This window comes from Cupressus sempervirens, chromosome 5 (genome assembly GCF_028749045.1).
Source record: "Cupressus sempervirens isolate cs-2001-9-10 chromosome 5, ASM2874904v1, whole genome shotgun sequence".
NCBI classification, from domain to species: Eukaryota; Viridiplantae; Streptophyta; class Pinopsida; order Cupressales; family Cupressaceae; genus Cupressus; species Cupressus sempervirens.
Window position 1 is genome coordinate 313,908,027 of NC_143122.1, and position 17,483 is coordinate 313,925,509.

At 35.8% G+C, this 17,483-nt stretch overlaps 1 protein-coding gene across 3 annotated transcripts in view; it reads right to left on the reverse strand.

Annotated features, from left to right (window-relative positions):
- Positions 1–1,627: 1,627 nt before the first annotated feature.
- Positions 1,628–17,483, reverse strand: part of EMB1030 (Alanyl-tRNA synthetase, class IIc) — a 154,771-nt gene continuing 138,915 nt past the window's right edge. For all 3 annotated transcript variants that reach the window (XM_089830001.1, XM_089829998.1, XM_089830000.1), the window contains exons 11-13: positions 4,897–5,106; positions 2,783–2,937; positions 1,628–2,489 (exon numbers count right to left, since the gene is read on the reverse strand). In XM_089830001.1, the coding sequence (XP_089686127.1) occupies positions 2,159–2,489; positions 2,783–2,937; positions 4,897–5,106 (696 nt within the window). In that variant the 3' untranslated portion in view covers positions 1,628–2,158. The remainder of the gene's footprint in view (positions 2,490–2,782; positions 2,938–4,896; positions 5,107–17,483) is intronic.

Here is a 17,483-nt window from a genome sequence, read left to right on the forward strand (position 1 = left end):
GGAGATTAACTCAAAGCTAGAGTTATGAGTTGAAATTTTATGGTCTCTTCTCAAATTGCTATGTGATTTGAGGTAGGTTTTTGAAACCTTTATTTTTCATTTGAAAAGCTTGTCTTCATAGTGTTTGACTATTTTATAATATTGTTGATTGTCTTCATCATTGAGATTTAGAAAACTAGATTCTATATGAAAATAATTGTGAAAATATTTGATTACGATTTCATTTTGAGGATTTAATTTTGCAGGAGTAATTTTGGGATACTTGCCAAATAAAGACATCTCATTGTTTTGGTTAAATATTTTTTATGAGAAATCAACCTTGGATTTTAAGAGATTTCAATTTATCTTAGGGCTATTCTTTAGGTTAACTTTGTGACTACAACCTAGAACCCTTCGGAACTGAGGTTATGTATATCAATATCATGTGTTGACATTGATATTTAAAATTATGTTTCCTTTCCTTACTTTCATATTTGTATTATTAATGTTTAAGAAAAAATAATTATTACATGAACTCAGCATAAATTTAAATTAGTTTCTCATGAGTTCCAAGGCAGAACATTATATCTAGTATTAGAGCCTAAGTTTCTACATTGCGAACTCTAGAAATTTGTATGTCCATTGAGTGTCTTGTACTAAACTTGAAACAAAACATAGACACATAACTCTATTATATTTTCAGAACTATTGAATCGAAAACTGAACATTTATGTCCTTGCTACCTCTTAGCTTATTTGGAGATGTTTCTTTGTCCATTGGCTGTCCTAAGTGAAATGCCTATTGAGACTCAATCTATATTAGAGTTTTGAGATATTTCACTTTTAGCGTTGCTCTTTTTAGATTAGATAACTTATACATAACCACATCTCGAAACCCATGGAATAGTTAACTAAGGTTATGTATATCAATAATGTGTCATATCATATGTTAACATTGATATTTAAGCTACATTTGTATTGTTAATATATGTTTAATGTTTAAGAAAAAAAATATTACATCAACTTAGAATGAAGTTAATTTCTCATAGGCTTCAAGATGGGGCGTTACAACAGTTCTCACATTATGCTAATTTTTTGGTGTGTGAAAAGTAAGGGCAATTAGAAACAAAAGGAACAAAGTGTACAAAATGTACATGTTTGTAATCTTTAAGTTACTTCTAGTAACAAGGATTCATATATGTTAATTGATCCTAAAAGAATTCAGTTTTTCTTCAAAAAGCCATGATTTGGTGGGCCCTAAACTGAGCAATATGCCTCTATAACAATTTGTTATTACTATTGCCCAGAATCTCCACAGATACGTGACAAAAAAAATTGGATTCCTACCTCCAGCCAGTATTCCCTACTCATGAAAATCTAACCAGTAATTTAATTTCTGGACTCAATGTTTGGTCGTTCATAAACATTGTGTCAAAAGAAATATAACAGCGCTTTGTTTATTTCAACTACTACTCAATTGCAGCCTTGAGGCAACAGCAGGCCAAAGCAGCCCAGAGCAATGGAATCTGTGCACTGAGAACTTTCAACCCAATTTCTTAGGACAGAATAAAACATAAGATCTTTTGAATGACTTTTTAAAGGATAAGAAGTATGTGGCAAATGAAAGAAAGAGAAGCTGAGGTCATAGGTTCCTTCAAAACAAAAGTCTTAAAATTAATTGCCTTCATAACGCTGAATTCTTCTGGGGGGAATTTATCCTTTCCATTAAAAAGGAATGTGCAACCTATGACCTAAATGTCCGTACAGTGTTCCTAGGATTTGTGGTTAGGTCATCCAGGGAGCTCAGAGGTGACCGTGGTACAGATCCCCCTCCCTGTAATAAGAAGCACATAATTCTAGTGTCAGTGTTGCAAGGTTGTGATCTCAAAATATTTGGGTGCATTTGAGTGCAATGTTCACAGATCTTATCAGTGGAGGTAACCCCTAAAACGCCTCACCCAGAATTTACCATGGAAAAAACAAATTTTCCATAGAACAAACAAATTCTTAGTGATGCTTACATATTCCAGACGAATAGAATAAATTTACAGAATACAGGAGCGGGAATGTGGCATTTTTCTTGATTGTGATATCCATCAGACATATGAGAATGGGAAAATATAAATTACATGAGACAAAGGGACAGCTTTAAGGGAAAAAAGGGCAAATTTGTCTTGAAATCAACTGCTTGTTGACAAAGCCAATTCCAAATCCGTTCTTGCTTTCTCTAAAGCATCTATGAGTTTTTCAGGATTTCTTCCTCCTGCCTGGGCGAAGTTTGGTCTTCCACCACCACCTCCACCACATAGTCGAGCAATGTTTCCCACAAACTTCCCAGCCTGTAGTCCACACTTGACAATTTTTGGACTAAAAGCTGCAACAAGGTTTACCTTCCCATCTGCAGAAGAACCCAAAACTATGGCAGCAGGATCATTCAACAAACTCAGAAGGTGTTCGGCAGCTGCTTTGAGAGATTCTGCATCAAGATCGTCCATATTTGCAACAAGAACCCTGCAATGCATGCTTACATAAACTATAAGTCAATTAAATCTATGAATTAGTCATATAGCAGTTAACAAAGAATTCTAATTTAGCAGAAGATTAAGTGTTTAAGATGCAATGCATATAACACTTAACAACATATTAACTTTTGGAAGATGCTGTTTTGCACAACTGCATCATGCAACGGAATCACATGAACTGAATTTAAACAAAGGAATGATCCCAAATCCATCAATAAAATCATACAGATTATAAAGATAATTTGTCTAAATGTGTATGCACATTGGTAATGGAATTAGCACCTAGCTTCAGCAGTTCCAATCACAGAAGCTGTGTGAACAATCGTTGATGCTTTCATTGTGGCCATTTTTGCTCGTACTGTTGATATTTCGTTTCTCACCATTCTCAGCTCTTCAAGAAGGTTGTTCACTCTCCTTGGAATATCTTCTGCCTTAACCTGTAAAATATTGAACTTTTCAATTTATATGATTACATTCAATAGCTACAGTTTACACTTAACATTTTTGAAGATGAAATTGATAATCCTTAATGCTGTTTTGTGAGAAAAAATATAATACCTGTAAAAAGATAATCTAACCGAAAATATAAAATACTACCATAATAACAATGGAAAACTGTAAGCGTCTAACAAAGTAACTCCATGTTAAATAGCTTACTATAATAAAACAATTTCAAATAACAAATCCTGTCAGACAGGTAACGTATACAAGTTCATGGTTATGCTTCTACAAAAATCTTATAGTGGCCACATGAATGTATGGAATTGAATAAAACTAGTATTGAATGTTTCTATCCATATTTTAAAGCAGTTTTGAATAATGCCAAATTTATCAAAAAAATACAAAATTCAGATAACTGGATAAAAGGTTGAATATGAATTTCATTTCACATTGCCTTAAAAATGTAAGGGCCAAAAATGGTCAAGATTGTAAAGACATTATACTGTTAATGAAAATATAAAACAATGACATCCATTATGGTTTTTCCTTCTTTTTCATTTGTGATTGCCATTGCTTTCCATCAACAATTGTTAAGAGGTCCTGTGAAGATTTGGTGTGGGATAGTTGTAAATCTACAGCCATCAATTTTTCCCTACCATTCTGTGGTTTTTATACTGTGTTCAAGGTCCTGTGTTGCTATTTCAGTAACTTTATGTTTATTTGAAGCTTCTGTGTATTGTTTTCATGCAGCTGTCATTTTGTGCTGTGCCTTACTGCTGCATAGGAGCTGTGAAGAAGTTGTAATTAAACTCTGAATCTATAATTAATTCTCACTTATTAGTTCTTTGTACAACTGGCTGCTTCTCATTGAATGGATTTATGCTATGTTCCTTGGTGTGCCTAGAACTCACTCTGCACCCATACTGGGTATGTCTGGTTACGGGTTCACTCGGGGTACACCCCAAGATGCATTAACCGGGGATACCCAAAGACACTAAGCAAAAAATGACATTTTTTAACTCCGCATCCAAAAACCCTGAAACATCCCTAAAAGCACCACTTAGCCCAATACAAAGATCATTTTCTCTCTTCATTCTCTCTTTTCTCAATTTAGCGTTTTGAAGGGCAACTTATGTATATTACAAATTTACACAACATATGACATGATAATGAATATTGAGCTTCTGAACTATGAATTGTCATTTAATATTTATCTTTATCTCTACCATTTTGCAATTCGGCATTGATCAATGATGAAGTATCATACTATCAAATGTATTTGGTTTTACAATTCTGTATTAGTCCTTTAAATTATATATATAGACACACACACACCCAAGGGAAAAAAGCTTGCCATTCCAGCATACCCATATCTCAAATCTGTACCTGTTCCTGGACCATACCCACAACTTAGGATTTATGTCTCATGAGTTCCTCTTGAGTATCTTTCTACCATGACATGAAATTTAGTCTCCTTTTCCAGTTCATATTTTAGGGTTGTGTATTACAATATCCAAGTGCGCAATGCACATAAACAGAACCTTGTGAAAGGTATTTTACTACTCAAAAGGCTCATTTTAATGCACTAACTCGCACATGCATACATTTTACTTATTCAGTACTTTCTATTAAGTGCATCCATTGTCTGTGTATGAGGCATGGTCCATTTTACGCTTACCATATCTCTGAGACTAATAGCAGCAAGAGTTAAAAGAAGCATCAGAAAGCTCACTTCATTAAAACTGATAATGCGTGAGGTAAAAGTGCAAGTATGGTAAGTTCATGTAGTGTTATTTTAAATTGCAGGACAAGTGACAAGCCAAAAATCAGATTACAATCTGTAGAACTACTTTCATACACATGAAGCTAGGGCACTTTGGAAGTAGAAGAAAGGAGCTTAATTACCCAATATGATAACTGTATGCAATTATAAATTTCATTCATAATAATCATACCTTGAAATTAGAGCACAGCTGCTTCACAACACCATCTTGGAAGTTTGCATACTCAATAAAAGCTTCCCCGGCAACAGCCTCAATACGCCTAATTCCTGATGCAATTCCCTGTTCTGAAATTATCTTGAAGCCACGAATCTCAGCAGTATTACTAACATGAGTACCACCACATAATTCCTTGGACACTCCAGGAACCTCAACAACTCTAACCTGGTAAAAGGATCTCAAAGAAAATACACAGTTAAAGCAGTTGACAGGAAAGATAAAATAGTAGAATTACTAAAATACTGTCACTTTTGACCAATGGTAGAAAAGGACATGATCCCATTTAGCATTTCATCCACTGAAAATTGTTGGTGTGTTAACTGATAATTTAATAGTAAGTGTAAGCACCTCCTTTAGTATTAAATTATAAAAAATGGAAAGTATATCATTAAATATATGTAAAGCACTAAACAGACCTACAGAACCAAGTGAATGGAGTGAGCACCAGGGTTCCACTTTGCTGAAGAATTCGCAACCATTGAATTTTCTGACAACATTTGGTATTTAATTTCAGAGATGAAAAGCATAAATAATAACATTACATTGTTATAAAATTATGCATGTCTGTGTGTGTGTGAATTGTAATTACAAGAGGTTACAAGTATATAAAGCCTTGGACATGTGTGCACCACCACTCATGAGCATCTAGCATTTATTTGTTTTGAAGAGCAGAAATGTTACAATTCCTTGAAAATACGATGTGGCCAAATTCACTGAAGACAGCACTTACGGTACCTTCATCTGAAAATATCCTTCTAAATATAGCCTTGTATCTATAGCAACCTCTTCATTTCTATATGGTGCCACCCTCTGCAAAGAAAGTATCTATGTGCTAGAATATTTTGGCGATAAAGTAAATGGGTAGAGATTCAAGGTTGTGGTCATCTTTTTCCAACAGTCGATGATCTTTTGCAGACTTTTGAAACCTGTTTCCTTTGGACCATGTTCCTTGACTTTTTTTTTTCAACCATGGAATCTGTCATCATAAATTTCACCAAAACAACCATGATGATGTGTCAACTGAAACTCAAAACATATTCCACACAAGCCCACCACTCATCATCTAGGATCAATTCTTTTACTTTTTGGGCTCATTTTGTGCTTGACTGCCTCCATATATTCCACAGGTTTGAGCTACCTGGGTTATACCTTGGGCATACCCAAATGCATACCAAGACTCAAAATGTACCCATACAAGGAAAAGGGGCTATACAGCAATACTCGGTAACATAAAGATTTGTTGAAAACTTGAATACCATAAAATCATTCAATGTCATTTCTCTTTAGGAGGCATTTAAATATTCTCGATATTGTCACTAAACAAATTGACTTCGTGTTAACTAAAATTGTTAAGTTAAAATAGCAAATACCAAACCCATAACACTAATAATAGATGCACCGTGAGAGAAAATGAAGATTTCACCTGTAAATTCATAGTACAATTCATAAAATCCACTTCCTCTTTATGTAGTCATCTCTAATTATTTGACATTCCCTTTGTGTCTATTCATCTTCCTATAACACTTAAGTCAGTCATTATTTATAACCATAAAAATGGAGAAACAACCTAGACTGTTAGGACAACCTTCCTAAACTATGTTCAAATTTATAATTATAAATATAATTACAGTGATTCTCATAATTGCCAATAAATAGAATATACAGCCATTCTAATTTACAGCCATAAAAGTGGAGAAATCATCCTTGACTGTTAGAACTTAAGACAACATTCTTAAAACTATTTTCAAAATTATAAACTAGCATTTGCACCTGAACGGGGTGCAATGATTCCGCCACTAAGAAAATATGCTTGCACAATATATTGGAGGGAGAGGGGAGAATTGGTATGGCACACAGTTATCTTTTTTTTGGGTACTCAATGTTATTTGTCTTATAGAAGAAAGTTGCAAGAGCATAATGTGTCCACATTGTCAATGGTGGCACAAGAGACCCTTTGTTTCATAGTGCATGTTGCTTCTTCGAATGTAGCCCATATCAGTTGCTTTCTGTTAAGGTGAATTGATGGGAACCAATTTCTGCAAGGCAGAGAATTTTAAATTTTAATGTTCAGAAGGGGGGAAGTAGAAGCAAGCAAAATGTAACCAATTCTATAAGAATAAAAACGAGTAAATTTCTAGCATTCTTGTGCAGCAAATGAGCAATGGAAATGTTTAAGAGGTATAGTAGAAAATTAAATACCTTTGTTTTGTTATAGAGAGAGTTGTTGTAGGTAAGCCATATACTTCTTCAAGCTATCAAGCATATAGGGAGGGCTCCTATCTCTTTCCTTTTAGAGATAGGGCCAAGTAATTCCATAGACCCATTTTTCCACTTATGGATGACAATGCTTAGCTTATCGTATTCTATACAGTGGATCATATTCAAGCCTCTGCCCAAATTGATTCATTCCATATTATTTGATTGTTAGAGTTTTAGGTGACTCTACAACACCCCCAGGATCAAATGAAAGACCAAGATAACTTCCACAAGAGATTGGCAAGACAATTGCATGAAGATGCAAGAATGCTCTTATTGATAATGGACTTGATTGACATCCAATGGATTGATTTGAAATGTACCTAATAGGCCTCTTTATATAGGAGAGGTGATAAGAGACAATGATAAGGAGAAGATAAGCTATCACCCACACAAGGTGGAATCACATGTCCACAAAAAGTGGATCATCCTCCATCATGCAATGAAGTATGTGCGATGATGAAGACGATAATGTGATATGTGCACTAAAGGTGGAATGAGATAACAACTATGACTACCTAGAGTGGAATTCTCCTACACCATGTGTTTAATTGAGGTGCAAACTCCCAAGTGTCTCAATTACAAACTACTATGCAATGCATTATCTTAAGTAAGCTTAAGTGATTGTAATTAATGAATATTTAATTACACCAACACCCCCCCTTAAGTGCAACTTAGGGGAATGCAATTAAACTTACAATGCAAGATGGGTCCCAGCTACTAGGCCATTTTAGGTACCCATGTACAATATGCAATGCAATATATGAAATGTAATCTCTCATAAAGTGGAGAAAGAGAGAAAACCTCATGGGAAAAACCCTCCAAAAAAAGAGATGAAAACAAGATGCATGGATGGATGAAGCACTCAAGACCCCCCAAAAATTGCATACATCATGCATATACAAAGAATGATCCCCCCATAGGAAGGAAATAAGGAGACATGATATCTCTCTCATAATGAAGAAGCTCCAATGTATATGAAGAGTACTCGCAAGCAAAATATAATCCAATGCCTACAAGAAACATCTCTCTTTAGGAAGAGATAAATACATCAAAAGATGAAGAAGCCACTCCATGTAAAAAGTGAGGAAAGAGGAAGACGGTCTCCATGTATGTATCTCTGAAGACTGAATAGTTGTCTCCAAGCTCAAAGATTCTGTCACACCATCAAGCTAACCTATGAGATGTGAAAAACTAAGAGAACATGAGGAGTTGGGAAATCCAATCTCCAAAGAAGGTGAAGAAGTATCTTGAAGAGAAGCCTCCTCAGATGTATTAACCAAATTTGCATTATGAGACTCATCTGAAAGAGCATCCAAGAATTCATCCCACACTGCAAGATCTGAAGCATAAAGATCATCCTGCTGAATAGTAGAGCTCATGTCTGAAGAAGCAGGAGGTGGAGGAGTAGGAAGTTCAACACTTGTATCAAGAACAAAATGATTCAAGTGTGCAATGTTCTCCTCACATGAATTATTCAGCCTTGATATAGGGTTAGGTACATCACGAATATCATCATCATTATCAACAAAATGTGCAAAAGAATACAAGCGTGATGTATGATCAACAACTCCCATAGCTATGACATCTCTAGTCTCCATGTCCCTAATATAGACATAATCAAGAGTGAACTCAACAATTTTACCATGTGCCCCACGAGTAATTTGGTAAATGGAAAAGAGATTAGTGGTCAAGGATGCTACACAAAGAACATCATTAAATGTACCCTCTCCCATTGGAATAGAACCTTTCCCACAAACCTTCATGTATGTATTATTAATTTTACTCATCAATATAGGTGGAGAGTTACAAGGCTCAATAGAAGAAAACATATCCATAGAAGATGTCATGTGATGTGATGCGCCTGAATCAAGAAGCCATTTACCTTGCTTAGGATGTGTGGAAGCAATGAGTGCTTGTCCTTTGCCTCTAGATGATGATGTAGATGTAGCAGCTGCCTGATATTGAGAAGAAGGAGAAGACACTGATGAGGGCACCTCGATATTGTTCTTTTGAAGAATGTGAATGAGCTCATCAATCTTCTTATGGAAACATTTATGCTCATCTAATAGCTTTTTTTTTTCAAAGAAACATCTAGCAATTTGTATATCTTGGATTGTTCATTATATCTAATAGATGTGTATGATTTTCTGTTTTGCTTCTAAATTGCTTCTCTATTCTTTAGGTATATTTTGAAGAGAAACACAACCAAAAAGTTATATAAGGTTTACTTTCTTAGTAGTGAATTTAACATGAAGTTCTTTTAAGGAAACAAAAAGCTTCTCTATACTTTAGGTATCAATCAGAACACCTCAATTATCACCCTTTAACATCACACACTAAGAAAAAATTAAACTTGTAAAAAGTAAGTCAACTTTAACTATTTAACATTTTTTGTCTACTAATCAAACCTTAATGTATGTTATTTAAGCCATCCACCCTTAACAACATTAAAATATATTATGTCCAATAACAACATAACATGTTATTTAAGCTATCAACTCTTAACAACATTAAAATATATTATGTCCAATAACAACATAACTCCCAAATAAAGGGAGCATTTAATCATTGGTGCTTCCTAAAAGACAAATGCTCGTCACAAAATTAGCATCCTAACTTTTTGCAATAAGCACATTTATCTCTCTTTCTTCTAGATGTTTCTTGTCTTGAAGAGGACTTGGATTCAATATTATGTTGTGAAGGAGAGTCATCACCTTAGTCATGTTGATTAGGATCCTTGTGTTGTTTGTTTCTCTTTCCTTTGGGAGCCTTTGGAGAGGAGTCATTTGCAACCAACGCTTGATACTTGGAAGGTTTCAATTGACCCATGTGTGCTAACTTTGCTTGTTCCCTTGTGAGTTGAGCTACAAATTCATCAAGAGAAGGCAATTTGTATGCACTACCAAAAGCATCCATAGTAGCATAGAATGTGGAAACAAAGATTGAATATTCAGGACCTAGCTTGGAAAGAATAGATAATATCAGTTGCTCATCATCTTTAGTAATGGGACAATTAGAAAGCTCCAATCTAATGGAATTGAACTGAGAGAAAAAGTCTTGAATATTGTCAAAATCACATGGGCTTAGACCTATGAGCTCATTCTCCAATTTGAATTTTCTTATTCTATCAGGTTTACCAAAGATCCCTTCCAATGTTGTCCATGCATCATGAGGATGTGTGCAAAATGCAATGTGATATAGAAAATCATGAGAGATGATAGATCTAAGAGAGCCAAGTTCTTTATCCCTTCGATCAAACCATTTCCTTCTTTCTGCAACACCTGTAGCTGGTTCTAGATCATGTCCAAGAATCATTCTAAGCAATCCAATACTCATCAACTGATTAGAAACTGTTTGTTTCCATTCATGATAGTTATATGAAGTGAGTAATGGAGCTTTTGAAAAATCCATAATGAAATCAAATAATGACTGAAATCAATTGATAACTCCTTCAAATTACTGATTCAATTAAGAAAATTGAAATCCAAATATTCACCAAGTGCAAATATAGCCAAAAAAGACCTATTTCTAAAAGTGATATGTCCACTCCAAATCACTGAAATCTGATTATAGATCTAGAAAATAGAGGAAAAATCATGCACTTTCAAAAAAAATTGCACCTAAAAATGTCACCGGATGTGCCCAAACAAAGCCTTGAAAGTTGCAAAAAACGAGATTTGCAATTTTCAGAAAACCTTAGAGATAGAGATCCGAAATCACCTGCACCACAGTATAAATTGTGAAATCCTACCCCAAAATAATAAAAAATTGCTCGGAAATAGGAGTCTGTAAGAGGGAGATATCACTATTTGAAAATCACCTCTGAAATTATTTTTTCTGAATCGCAGCCGCCACATCTTAAAAAATCAAATGGCAGTAGATTTGGCCTCAAATGTCTGATTTGGATGAAACAAAATTCGATTTAGGGGTTTTTGGACCTCCTCTATATGATGCCAACCTTTGATTTGCACCAGCAAGCTCCAATTTTCACCTGCAATAGGACACAAAATAGGACTCCCGAAATCTCCTCCAAATTGTGATGTCCAAATTGCCAAATGCTGCACCAACAATGAGTCAAGCCAAGATTGCACTTCTTGAGAAGAAGTCTTCACAAGAGCTCTGATACCATGTTAGAGTTTTAAGTGACTCTGCAACACCCACAAGATCAAATGAAAGAGCAAGATAACTTCCACAAGAGATTGGCAAGACAATTGCATGAAGATACAAGAATGCTATTATTGATAATGGACTTGATTGACATCCAATGGATTGATTTGAAATGTACATAATAGGCCTCCTTATATAGGAGAGACGATAAGAGACAATGATAAGGAGAAGATAAACTATCACCCACACAAGGTGGAATCACATGTCCACCAAAGTGGATCATCCTCCAACATGCAATGAAGTATGTGCAACGATGAGGATGATAATGTGATATGTGCACTAAATGTGGAATGAGATAACAACTATGACCACCTAGAGTGGAATTCTCCGACACCATGTGTTTAATTGAGGTGCAAACTCCAAAGTGTCTCAATCACAAACTACAATACAATGCATTATCCTAAGTAAGCTTAAGTATGTGTAATTAATGAATATTTAATTACACCAACATTGATAAATTGCATTGTGATGAAATTAGTGCTCTATAAGGGTTTCCAATTCCACTTGCAGGCTGAGAACATCTTTCTTTGCTTGGTTTGCACTTAGAGCCAATTGTAAAATTGGTGAATTGTGCTTCTTAATTGCTGCATTAGATATATCTAGTTGGGACAACATGTTTAGTTTAGCGATTTCCTTCATTACTAGCTGCGATCCACTATATATTGAGCTGTGTTGGTTTCTAAAAGGTTGTGATCCCTTATTTGGTACAGTGATTGTATTCTTAGAGGATGCATCCACTTAAAAAGAAGCTGCAATCCCTATTAAAGGCAGTATTATACCTAAAGGGCTTTGTTTTTGTTATATACTTGCAGCAAGTGATTTATACTTGGATACCGATGCGTCCCTTAGGAACCTGGAAGTGGAAATGGAGGCGAGTGGATGCGGACATGGGCACGGAGCTGGCTGGATGCCATTCCTGGCTAGCCAAATGCGCCAGCTTGGCTGGCTGGGAATAGCTTCCAGCCAGCTCTATGCCTGCCTCTAGGAGATTCCACTGGCATTTGCAAGCAGAAAAGTGCTTAAGTATGATTTTTTATTTTTTTTTCACTTAAAGCACCCATTTAGTGTAAAGTTTCTGCAAATTCTAATGATCAGATCTGTGGTAATACCTTTACTATGCTTGCTGTTCTGATCTTCCTTTATCTCTGATCTTGAAATTGGATAACAATATTGATTGTCCTTTCTGAAATATATTTATTACAGAAAGTATTGACTTGTGGCAAAGTTGTTTATAGGAGCAGACTTGGTGTTCAATTGTGTGTCCTTTAACTACAACTTCAACCCCCTTATATACCATAACCAAAGGGCATGTCCCTTAAAGGGACATGACCCTATCTAGGTCGGCCCAAAACAACTTCTCATTATCGGTGCCTAGGAAGAAGAAGTTAATGTTACCTAACATAACTAATCTAGTTAAGGCAAACAAACAGTCATTTACCAAGGATCATCAATTATGTCTAATAAAGGTGCAAGTTATTAATAACCAATAAAATGGTATTCCATAAGAAGAAGAAGATTGTGTGATCTGCACATTCAGAACAGTACGAGGATCCAAGTTACAGTTTTAACACTCCCTCTTAACTTGATAATCATACTAAGGGATAACATATCTAATTTCATCAATTACGATGAATAAGCATAGAATGATACTCTATATCTATCTGAATCTTCTGAGCATGCGGTACTATTGAACACATGATACTACATCATATTACCAAACCTATGATAGATCACCGATACTAGTGATAACAATATTGCAAAGAATACAATATACTGGATAAATCCGGAGAATAATTAAATTCTTCATTTATCCAAGTTGTGACTCATTGGTACTAGTATTCCTATATCACAACATGATCCGGAGTTAAGATCTACCAAAACATAGGATAAACTTCGGAGAATAATAAAATTCTTCTTTTATCCAAATTGTGACTTATAGAGATAGCAATGTCTACATCACAATGTGATCTTAAACTCATCTAGATCTTACAGTAGAACTCTATTGCTTAGCACATTATTTAAGAGATCGTCATCTCTCATAATGTCATTCATACAAGTGTTCATTATCTCAAAAATCGTCACCACTAAAATAATGAATACAAATGGTGGAGCCCATAATAGTCAATAGCCTAACAATAAAATTATTTTATTAATAATTTAAAAAATACAAATGAATTACAATTCAACCATACCAAGTCTTTTTCTGAAGTGATCTATCTTCACTCGAGAGAGAGGTTTGGTGAGAATATCTACTCTCTGATCTGTCATGGAAAACTAGATTCACAGAAAGCTTGATGGAACTCTGATTATCTCAATGAATAATCGTAGGATTCATGGCTTGACCAAATAATCCCACAAGTAACTTCCTAAGCTAAACTACTTCCTGAGAGGCCATCACTACTGCAATGTATTCGGCTTTTGTGGAACTCTGTGCTACTAAAGACTATTTTCTACATATCCATGATATCATTGTTGATCCTAAACTAAAACATCCAGAAGTACTTTTTCTATCCTTAATGCTTCCACCCGAATCTGAGTATGTGAATCCATGTAAATCTAAGTCAACTTTCTCATATTTAAGCCCAAGATTAAGAGTGCCTTGTAAGTATCTCATAATGTGTTTGACTGCAACTAGGTGAATCTCCTTTGGCTCACACATAAATTGAATTAAGGCATTAACAACATAGCAAATATCAGGTCTTGTATTTACCAAGTACATAAGGGACCCAATCATCTATCTGTAGAGAGTAGAATCTATAGAGGATGACTCTGCTGCTACTTTTTTAAGTTTATGTAGATTAGTCTCCATTGGAGAAGACATAGACTTGCAGTTCCACATTCCAAATCTCTTCAAGATATCTAATGTATACTTCCCTTGATTAAGTATAATGCTGTCAGAATTCTACGGTACTTCTAGTCTTAGGAAGTAATGAAGGAGTCCCAAATCTTTCATCACGAATTCTCTGATTAGATATTTCTTGTGTTGATCTATGAGATGATCATCATCTGTTATTAGTAAATCATCAACATACAATATCAAAATTACCACATCATCTTTATCCCTTTTATAATATAGATTTGGATCAGCTTCATTTTTGGAGAATCCTAAGCTGGTGAGATACTTATCAATTCTTTCATACCAAGCCCTTGGAGCCTGTTTAAGCCTATTGAGAACTTTCTTGAACCTGCAAACAAAAACTTTAGGATCATGAGTTTCAAATCCTTCAAGTTGCTCTAAATATACCTCTTTTCTAATCTTTCCATTCAGAAATGTTGCTTTTATATCCATCTAATGTACTTTCCATCCCTTCGATGCTGCAATAGCTAGGACTACTATTACAGAGGTGTATCTGACAACAGAAGAAAAGGTTTCTTCATAATCAATCCCTTCTTTCTAAGAGAATCCCCTGGCTACAAATCTGGCTTTATATTTTTCAATGCTACCATCATCAGCATGCTTTATTTTAAATATCCACTTGGAAGAAACAACAGATATTTCTTCAGGTTTAGGAACAATTTCCCAAACATCATTCTTCAGAATGGATTGGTATTCTTCTGTCATAACACCCTTCCAAGTTGTATGTTTAATAGCATCTGAAACATAGGTTGGTTCTGATTTAGACAAATCATTCATGTTTGCTACATTACTAGATATCTTTTGGGTCTTTTTCTTTCTTTGACTATTTCGGATGGTGCAACGAAATTTTGTGCTTCCTCTACTGTCTTAATGGCCCAAAGTGGTCTTTTCTTAGAATTTTGAGTTTCTTCAAGATTGAGGTTTTGAATTTCATCTTCAATTTCTTCAATGTTCTCCCTCTAAGACTCAGATTCAGTATTTCCTTCAGAACTAGGTTAGGGAGAAGGTTCTTCAAAACTTAGGGCTCTTTTGAATGCTAAATCTTCTTCAAAAATTGCATCCCTACTAAGTTCAATATTTTTCTGACCAAGAATGAAAATCCTATATGCTTTAGATGTTTCACTATACCCTACAAAAATACCTTTCCTCCCAGATGGTTCTACCTTCTCTTTTCTTTTGGAACATGTATATATATTGGGCACCCAAAAATCCAAAGATGACTTATATTGTGTTTAACCTTAGTAAAGACTTCTTTAGGTGTTTTATCTTTAAGGTAGGAGTGAGGACTTCTGTTTTGAATATAGATAGCAGTACAAGAGGCTTCTGCCCAAAGATAATATTCTAGATTTTGATCAAATATCATAGCTCTTGCAGCTTCTATAATTGTTTTATTCTTCCTTTCTGCTACCCCATTTTATAATGTTCCTAAGGTGAACTCGGCCTGCAGGTGATCTCAATCCGTAGACAATCACTTCGGTTGCTTTGCCGTATGCTCTCAGTAGCAAAATGCTTCAGGTAGTTCTTCCTCCGTACCTCGGGTAGTCTTTCTAGTGCCTCAGGTAGTTCTCCTTCGTGCCTCAAGTAGTCTTTCCAATGCCTTGGGATGTTCTTCTCTGTGTCTCGGGATGTTCTCCTCCCCTCCATGCCTCGGGATGTCTTTCCAGTGCCTCAGGATGTTCTTCTTCGTGCCTCGGAATGTCTTTCTAGTGCCTCGAGATGTTCTTCTCTGTGCCTCGGGATGTTTGTCATCGGTAAATATTGTATAGCCGATAAGGTGTGTGTTAGGATGTATGTCATCGGTATATGCCCCTTCGGAAAGGTTCTTGTTATGTAACCGACATGTCGTATGTGGCCAACGGACACCTTTGGGAAGGTTCTTCGGAAAGTATATATACACCTTTCGAGATCATTGTAATCATCATTGTAAGCATAATGTAATATCTTTGGCATATGTGAATAATAGGATTTCTGTTGTTCTTATCTATTGTCTGTGTGCATTATGTGCATTGATTCATTTACCTAGTGCGGTAAACATTTGGCGCCGTTGCCCCATGAACCTGGAAGGAGGGAGGAATGAAGATTAATGCCAAATCAACTTAACAAGGATCGAAATAAGATAAAGGGAAAAGATGGAATACGTACTACGCAAGAAAATTTAATCTTGGCACAACAAGCCGAACACAGGAGGTTTCAAAAGATTGTCGACGGACACCGAAGCGCTGAAGAATTGTTGGAGGAGACTCGACAGCAGGTAGAATTGGTGGAAGAAGCAAGGGAAGATTTTTTGAGCCTGTATTTGCCAAGGGAAGAGAATCCAGGTGGAAGGGAATTGACTCGCACGGCTCGAAGTGCCAAGGGAGCACGAGCATGGAGTGAACTCTTCGTCCACGATATGCTTCCAGAACGGACAAATTTGCTTAACGAAGAACCTTCTTCACCAAAAAGCACAACTGCTGAAATACAAAGAATTGGTATCGGGATACAAAGCGTTGGTGCCAAAGTACAAAGCATTGGTGTCAGGATACAAAGTGTTGGTGCCGAAGTACAAAGCACTAGTGTTGGGATACAAGGTGTTGGTGCCGAAATACAAAGCATTGGTGCCGAAATATAGAACGTTGGTGTTGTAGTACCAAACAGCACCCCTACACAACATCCAGTAATAATGGCAGGACCAAAGGAGAAGTTGCCTAAATTTGATGGAGATGGAGCAGCCGATCCAATCCGACATTGTAAAACTTGCAAAACGATTTGGAGGGCGAATGGCATAACAGATACAAACGAATGGGTCCAACAGTTTCTAGCCACCCTATGAGGTGTCGCAATTGATTGGTTTGCTGATACAGATCCCCAAAAGTTAACCGATTGGGACAACATTAAAAAGGAGTTTATTATGGAATTTCAACTGTTGCGTAACAACAACGAGATCGTAGCCGAGATATACAACACGAAATAGGGAAAGAATGAAATAGTCTGAATCTATGCGAGAAAATTAAAAGATTTGATAAATAAAATGAAAAATAAGCCAGCAGATGAACTACAAAAAAAATGGTTCATTGAAGGCCTGCACTTGAAGTTGCGGAAAAAGATGAAGATTGTGTCGTCATTGTCATACACTGAAGCATACAATCGAGCAATGAACCTAGAAAATGAGCAGAAGACAAAAAAGAAAAAGAAGAGTAGCTCGTCTGATTCAGATGATGACGCATCTTCAGAAGAAGAGAACAGTGAGGACGAAAAGGGCAGCAAGAAGGTCCGTGCC